At 34.6% G+C, this 8803-nt stretch overlaps 1 protein-coding gene across 1 annotated transcript; it reads left to right on the top strand.

Annotated features, from left to right (window-relative positions):
• Nucleotides 1–6425, top strand: LOC125232689. The gene is made up of 6 exons (XM_048138444.1): nucleotides 1–75; nucleotides 4761–4903; nucleotides 5140–5211; nucleotides 5304–5408; nucleotides 5517–5627; nucleotides 5811–6425. Exons 1-6 carry the CDS (start codon nucleotides 1–3, stop codon nucleotides 6193–6195), a joined length of 891 nt encoding a protein of 296 aa, XP_047994401.1. The 3' UTR covers nucleotides 6196–6425.
• Nucleotides 6426–8803: the final 2378 nt, after the last annotated feature.

Genomic DNA, 8803 nt, shown 5'->3' on the forward strand with positions numbered 1-8803 from the left:
ATGTGTATTCTGCCTGTCCTCACCTACGGTGCCCAAACGTGGTCATTCACCGAGGGTCAGAAGTCCAAATTGAAGGTTTGCCAACGAGCAATGGAGCGCAGTATTTTAGGTGTTACTAGGATGGATCGCATCCGAAACACTACACTGCGCTCCAAAACACGAATAGCTGATGTGGGGGAGAAAACCGCCAGACTAAAGTGGGACTGGGCAGGCCACGTTTGTCGCATGCACCCGGATAGGTGGGCCAGCATAGCCACCAAGTGGATGCCTCAAATTAAGCACGGACGTGGAAGGCCCAGACGGAGATGGCGGGACGACTTTGACACCTTCATGACTAATTGGCCAGAAATAGCACACCAACGGGAGCTGTGGAAATCACGGGGAGAGGCCTTTGCCCAGCAGTGGGACACATAAACGGGCTATCTAAAAAAAAAAAAAAACTAGTAAAGTAGAAGTATCTAGTACTATTACGAAAGTAGTGCGAAAAATAGAAAATTCAAAACAAGTGGTGATAAATTCACACATACGTTTTCCTTAGGTTTGTTTTAATGTATAATTATTGTAAATTGATTCCATGTTAGTTTTAAGTAATTTAGCTATAAGTCATTTCAAATACAATGTTGTATTGTTTCTTGAATAAATAAATATCAAAATATCAAATATAGATACATTCACAGTTTTAAATCGACACGAGTTACAAATTCCCTCTTCGCACTGGCATCGTACATCGTTTCAAATATCAAAAATCAAATCGTTTATTTGCAAAAATACAGTCAAGTTGATGGCATAGGCATTTAAATTACTTTGCGTACTAGTGCCAGAAAGTAGCACAATGTGTACTGAAAAACGTCGTACGGTACACGTGCAAACAGGGAATTCGTAACTCGTGTCAATTTAAAACACTTCCTTTTTTCTGCACTTGTATTGAAATGTACTATTTTGCAGCTACCTACTCGAAAAAGTCCCTTTATACACTCATCCATAACTTCCTATGCAATCAATTGACCGATAATTTCATTTGATTGAACATTAAAAGCGATCGCTCCCGGCCTTTTCTAAACGTCCGCCAAAGTTTGAGCTGTTGTAATTGAAATCGAGCCTAATTAGTGAATAAGTGCCACGGTACTGTAGAGCATTGAGAACCAGCTAGTTCTGTTTTATTACACCTTTCTCAGTTAGATTTGCGATCAAATATGTATATATTTTTTTAGTAATTTGTCGGTGGCAAATAAGCATACGGTCCACCTGATGGAAAGCGATCACCGTAACCTATGGACGCCTGCAACTCAGAGAGCGCGTTGCCACCCCATTAGAAACTTGTACACTTCCTTTTGCTGTGTTAAGTACACAGCAAAAAGGAGTGTACAAGCTCTAAGGAGGGTTCGGGTTGCCGACGACTCAAAGGACAATAGACGGAACAAAACAAATTAGTTCCGTAAGTCCTCCCGTCATCAGCATACCGCACCCTCGTTGAGCTCTGGCAGCCTTACTCACCGGCAGGAACACAACACTATGAGTAGGGTCTAGTGCTATTTGGCTGCGGTTTTCTGTAAGGAGGAGGTGTTCTGTATGAAAGAGGCGCGTTCCTACGCGCACAGTCTAAGCTCATGCAGGTGAACGGTTACCTCACAGTTACCGCCTGTCAAAAACGCGAACAGTCTACCTGTCATATCTCACTCATACAAGCATGGTATGCGTGACCTACACGAGCTTAGAATGTGTGTTAGGAACGCGCCTATTACATATATTTCATATATTTGATCGCCAGTGTCCGAGATGTGCTGTGAGGGAGCGGGAGTGGCTATACTGTACGATAGTACTCTTTATTATAGTGTGGTAAGAGTAGAATTGCATGCAAGTGTAGCGGGAGTTACAGAAAGAAATATTTTGGGTGAAGAGTTACGAAATTTGAAATAAGTTACTGTGTTTTTTTTTGTCTTGAATAAATAAAAAAAATTTTTACCAAAATTTTACCAAAATCAGAACCCGATAAATACCTTATACTCTTAGTTTATTATGAAAAAATAAACTGTACGTTCTTACTTTTAAGTTGTGACAAAACTGTTCCATGGAAAACTTCGAGATATTATGGAAAAACTTGTCAGGCCGGAGAGAAACGAGTCCAATCCAGTCGAGTTACAGAACTAATTATAACGATCTCATTCATAAAGTATTGCTTGATAAGCCTACTGCCATTGATAAGGTCTATTTTATAGCTACATTTTTTTACACAGTGACTGGGTCCCACTCTAAGCTAAGTATTAATAATGTGTTGTGGATATATACATTAGGGTGGAGCGAAAAAACACTTTTCTGGAATTAGCAAACCTAATAGTTATCAATCAATGCCCCTTAGTCTATGAAGCCTTTGTGCAAATTTTCAACATCTTCTGCCTCCGCATTTTGTTTGAAATTTTGAAAATCTCATACAAACCTGAAAATTCAACTTTTATATAAAAAATGTTTTTCGGCAGTATTATGTTCAATATACATTATTAGTAGGTGATTATTGGGAGTTTCAAATCAAAGATTTGAAAACTCCCAATATCACTTCATATTTAGGACTCGTACTCAGGTTTATTGGTGATTTAAAACTCCCAATAGGTTTTCAGATGATTTAAAACTCCTAATCGGCTTTCTCATGATTTGAAACTCTCAATAGGTTTTCAGATGATTTAAAACTCCTAATCGGCTTTCTCATGATTTGAAACTCTCAATAGGTTTTCTGATGGTTTAAAAAGCACACAAGGTTTACGATTGCATATTTAGAATTAGAACTTGTGAACTGTAAAAGCGCAATCAGATTTTTAACTTAACATTTCGGATTCGTTCATTTGATTGAAACAGATGAAGTATGGTGTTCGTTGTTAAATGGTCCATTTCGAAAATGTAAGCCGTAAAGTTAAGTTAGGTATGATATTAAATAGCAAAAGCTTAACGCAACACACTCTCCGAGGTGGCCAATCTCAGATGTGGTCTCTCTCAAGCGTTTGCTCGATTGACAGTGGCGTTTACACACAACGTGTCTGATCAGCTCGTCAGCGTCGCAGAACACGAATGGACCCCCAAAGTGTGAACTCTGGTGTAGTCGCGTTTTACATGCATCGATTGAGTTTGACCCCCTCCGGGTATGGGATTCCATATCTATCGACCGCGTAAATACAGAGATCCCCAAGTCTCGAATTCAACACTACATGCCTCGGTTGGCCAAGCCAAGGAATGGTTTACGTGTTGAGGTTGTCGGTCGTCACAACCCGACATACTACACATCACCATTTTTATTTATATGAAACATTGTAAAAACTTTATAAGTGTGATGTAGACCCAGTTATGCTATTGGCTGTTTCGGATTACGTACTCCCACGTCATATCTACTACGAATTTTGTAATATATAGTTTAAAATAACGTATATAAAATATGATCTTCTTTGACACCCATAACAAAGAGTTCAGTATAAATTAAAGGCTAGCGTATGTCATATACTGCACTTTGCAAAGCAGAACTTTTCATAAAGATATAAGGTTCAAATTTTGATTATATTAAAATCATGACATACATTGAACAGTATGCGAAATTGCAATCACTCATTTAGTTGTAATTTGAGTCAGTTTACCTGGTTGCTCACTCGCTATGTTTATCTTATAAAATGATCACGATTTACATGAATTATAAATGGTTTTGATATATAATAGATCTCAGTATACATATTTCAACTATATTGTGAGTGGTAAAACTCTAAAAATAATATCGTATTTATTCTCTATGTTTTAGTATGTTAAAAATAAAACAATTAATTTATCATGAAACCATTTTATTTAAGTAATGAGATATATTACAAGCACGACGACTAACTAAAAAGTAAAGTACATTTTATAACATAAAATTTTCTAATAATTACTCACTTCACTCAACTTTTTTACAATTTTTTCTACCAGACCTTCAGTTGCATTTAATAACTCATCATAGTCATCTTGAACAACATATTGTACTGTAACCCCATTAGATTCGATATTTGATTGCTCCAAATCGGATATACTGATTTTAATCAGACGCTTTCCTTTTGTAACCTTTCTGATGACATGGGAATTTAAACCCATTTCTTTTATTTTCCTCTTTCCTTTCTTAGCGATTTTCTTCTGACTTTTTGCTGGTGTACCTGATAATGGAATTTCTAAAGATGGATTCAGGAGCAAATCCTGGTATTTCAGGTACGCATCCATGTCTTGAGAATAATTGAGCGGATCATTCGGTTTTTCACAAACTTGCGAATAAAATGGTGTGGTTTCAGTCATTTCAGCAGCGTGGTTAATAGGTTGCGAGCCCTGTAAAAAAAATATCAAGTTAAATATATTTCAACACCAAATAAAAGTACTCAAAGATACCAGAATATAATAAAAGTAAAATACATACCATTCTGATTTTGAAACTGATAATGCACCCGGCTTGAAATCTCGAACTGTTGTAATTTTAATTTGTTAAATGCTCTATTTATAACTTCGTAGTAACAAAATATAGTATAGCTATTAGCTATTATAGCTTGCACATTGAACGCGGTCTTAACGCGGCGACATTCGTTTGATTAGTGCCGGAACCTTTATGCGGATCTTGTTTCCGACAAAAGAAATATTACACTTTTGTTTTTCAATAATTAGCCGAGTTGAATATTATATTACAGTGATGATCAACCTTTGTATTATATTGGTTTCTTACTGTATTTTTGCAAATGTTGTAGTTTATGTTAGTTATAATTTGCTTTTAGGTTGTTAACTCATGTCTTTACGTCAGTTTCGTTTTATTAATAAAACCCCTGGCTTATTCATTTCCTGTACTATTTTCTAACAAGTGCAAGTGTTACAGTGCGAGTTTTACGTACACGGAGAAATTCACCTTGAAACAATGTTCGTAAGTTTGTAATATTTTATTTAGCTATAAACTATTCTGAATATGGTGTTGAGTGATGTTTGTTCTCGATTAAATTTACCGATAAGTATCCTTCTAAGTAGCAGTTTTATGCGAGTTAAGTGCGTATTGGTATTAACTTTAACTTAAAATTTATAACCCTCGCTGGAGAGAGGTACAAGTACAACTGTGAAATCTCGTTCGACTGAACATAACAGAATCTTATTTTTTATTTTCAGGTCTGACTTTGAGTACCATGTAATCCAGTCTAAGAAAGACCTCGACTCTGAGGATGAATCTGGATCATTAAAGTATGTATTTTAATTAAATTTAAGATTTTATTGACTTATTATTAATTTTTGTTATTATTAATGATCTGATGGATAATCACTATGTATTGTAGGACTCAGAAGAAAACAACCAAAAGGAAAAACGCTTCTCAGATCCCGAAACGTGACGCGGGCTGGTCGCTGGACAGACACGTCGTCGAAGAATGTGCTAGTAAAAGGTAATTAATTAAAACTGTGTTTGAAAACTTGTCTACAAATGCGAACTTTTTATTTATTTCTCTTTATTTATGAGAACTGGAAGTAATATAAAGTTTTTAATATTACAGCAAGAAGATCAAACCAAAGAAAACTGTGAAAAAGCACGCATCGTCCGTGTTAATAACTGATACGTTGCAGGACAGTGACACTGACCTTGATGAAGAAGACAAAACTAAAAGGTAATTAATTCAATTCAGTTATTTTATATGTAATACATATATTTACTTAACTAATTGTAATTAGCCTTTGAATCTAAACATTTTAAACCATAGTATTTAAATTCTTAAATGTTAAGTACTTACCTAATTAACTAATTATATTTTGTTGTATTCGATAATATAAATAAGTTTTTAATATTCCAGTACGACAACCAAGTCGAAGAAAGAGACACCTGATTGTAAGCCAGGCTGGTTTTCAAACTGGGGTGACGAAGGACATGTTGAAGCCCAGCGTCGAGCATCCGCTGCCAACTCTCTGTCGTCCGTGCTGATACGTCGCGTCCCAGGCGGCTACGTGCGTCGCACAGCTTCGTTAACCGGTGATCTTTTTATTGATCTTAAACTGTATAACGTAGTAGATATTCAAAACGTTCCATCTGAAGCCCGTTGGGAGAAAGCGCTGGTTAATTTTAAATATCGTGTGGATTCCGTTTCGGATATAGTAGATGGAATAAATAAGATTCTAAAGCGTTGTAAGGACGACTTTACAGATGAAGGAACCTTTTTCCCAGATAAAAAAAGCCAATAATCTTTAATCTTTTTTACGTCTAATTTAGTCTATTCCTATGTCAATAGGCAAAATGCCTCATAATAGCTCCATATTTTGTTCAGTGTGTGACATAAGTATTCCAAGTAAAGCCTTTTCTGCTCACTTGCGCACTAACTTGCATAAAAATAATAACTCTGTTCAATTAACTCCTGATATTGAAAAAATAAGCAGCGCTTTCCGTAGTAGAATAGCATCATACAGAGTGCGTTGACCAGAGAGTAGCCTCCATGACTCACCGGTAAAGTTTCTGTGCGCTCTTCGTAGACATATTAAACATATTCTCGAAGCGAGAAGGCTTGCTTTTGGATCTATAAAGGTTAACTTTGAACTGTTTGCTGAATTTGGTTTGCCGAAAAATGAAGCATGTGAAATTAAATCATTCGCTACGCAAAATATCATTTTACATCAGAGTTACGAATTTAAAGAAATATTTTCAACCATTTTGAACACATTGAGCACGAAAATTGATGAATTTCAAGAACGGGACAGTGGCTGGAGCTTTCTACGAAACTTATATCTCGAGATAAACATAAACAAATATAATCCTCTTAGAGCGTCTAGATTTATAGAATTACCAAAGTTAATAAAACATCGAAGAGCTTGTGTAAATATTAAAAACAATGAAAGTAGCACTATCTTCGAATGATGATAAACGAGTAATATTAAAAGACAATATTCACACACTTGCGTGGGGACATGCTTCATTTTTCTAAATATAGTTATATAGTGATATTTTAAAGGAAACTTTGAACTAATTTGTAAACACCTACTTTACTTTTTAAGTTAGCTATGCCAGTATGTATATTATTATTAAATAAACTTAAAAAAAAAATAGTTTTTCTTTTTTAAACCCACCATATTTATGTACAATGTTTAAATCAACTCAGGATACTTATGTTATGATCGTATACCTGTATCACGAGTACAATATCGTATCATGAGTTGATTTAAACATTGTTTTCAGGAGTATAATTTACAGGTTAATAAAATGCGTTTTATTTAGCACATTCATTTATTCAAAGAGGAACGTGATTTTCTAAATACCATTTTTTCATACATATTACATTTTTTAATGCACAAGTTTTTTTATGGTACACACAATTAAAAATACAATCATTAATACAATATTTTTATACAGTTCTTGTAAATTCGGTGCACCCTTTTCACTTAAATCTATAACAGTACAGTTTGAATATAATTCTTTAATCCATTTAATTTTTTCCATACTTTTAACGAATATTATCTTATCTTTAATATGATTATAAATAAGTCTTCTAAATTCTCTATAATCAACATAACATTCGTGCCACAAAATACCTAAATGTTTTTCAATCCATTTTGTCTGCCTCTCTTCACTTTCCGTCAATTTAGAAAATCGAAAAGGGGGTTTTATTAAGAAAACTTGAGTGTATTCTAGCGTGGTGTATGCAAATTCTTTGATAATAAATTCGTTTTCTTTTGTTTTAAACCCTTGAAGGTCTACAAATATATGCTGCATTACGATACTTTTTTCGTAATATTACTTAAAGGCTTATATTCAAATACACTATCATTTAAAATCAGACAGTAAGCTGCAGTGTTCTTTGGTATATCAGATTCACAATCCAATTCAACTCTCACATCTACTGAACCGGTTTTTAAGGTTTCGTTTTGACGAGAACAGTTGATAACAAATAAAGGAGCTTTATCTTTAAAATCTTTAGGGCTAAGCAACGGCGCTTGTAGACGATTATAATAAGACTGTTGAAATTTCGCATACTGTTCGTATAATATAGCAAACTTTTCACCCGAAAAACTAACATCAAAACTTTCGTACGGAAAGTAAACTGAATTCAAGAAAACTTTAACATCTCTCAAATTACAGTGATCAAAGTGTGATATGTCTTTATTAGCTTCATTTTTTCGTCCCGTTTTCAATCCAATTATAATATAACGCGGCTTTTCAATTTGCGATGAAGTTTTGATAGACCAAGAATGTTTTGACGTCTCAGGCAAGAGCGGATATTCATACAAATCCCAAGTCCTAAATGCTATCTGAACGGCACGATCTCTTTCTAAACATTTGAGTAAATTTAATCTTTCACGATCAGACACTTTAACATGAGGCATGCGCCATACTATTTTAGATATAGTAATATTGTCTATATATTCATTCGCATTTAATTTAACACTATTCAAATTAGTATTGGATCTTAAAAGAATAAGTTCATGCTTGCAATTAATTATGATTTTGCTGTAATCCTCAGCAAACCCGAGAATCTTGTTTAAAGGTACAGACACAGAAAATGTACCTTCCGTGTTTTTTATACCATTGACATCAAATCCCCATAACTTAGACATGGATGCTTCCAGTCCATTCATAGATACAAGAGATTTCATAGTTGTTGTAACTCCTGCGTTTTTAATTTTGTCAATTTCGATTCCATTTAATTCATATCGAATATCTTGAAATAGATGAAGTATGGGGTTGTTTGTAAGAAGAACACTTTTTACCTCGGCTTTTGTTTCTCTATTGAATGCGGTTATAGTACCTTCTATGTATAAAGAACTTGCTGATGGTAGTACGTAAAGATCTTGTTGGTTTATA

The sequence above is a fragment of the Leguminivora glycinivorella genome, chromosome 13, assembly GCF_023078275.1.
Source record: "Leguminivora glycinivorella isolate SPB_JAAS2020 chromosome 13, LegGlyc_1.1, whole genome shotgun sequence".
Lineage (NCBI taxonomy): Eukaryota > Metazoa > Arthropoda > Insecta > Lepidoptera > Tortricidae > Leguminivora > Leguminivora glycinivorella.

What these genes read in the sequence shown, in the direction of transcription:
- LOC125232689 (XM_048138444.1), top strand. Translation starts at nt 1, where the DNA reads ATGTGTATTCTGCCTGTCCTCACCTACGGTGCCCAAACGTGGTCATTC. An exon ending in TTCACCTTGAAACAATGTTC is followed by an intron (nt 4,904 to 5,139) that starts GTAAGTTTGTAA and finishes TTTTATTTTCAG; the next exon opens with GTCTGACTTTGAGTACCATG. An exon ending in GAAGAATGTGCTAGTAAAAG is followed by an intron (nt 5,409 to 5,516) that starts GTAATTAATTAA and finishes TTAATATTACAG; the next exon opens with CAAGAAGATCAAACCAAAGA.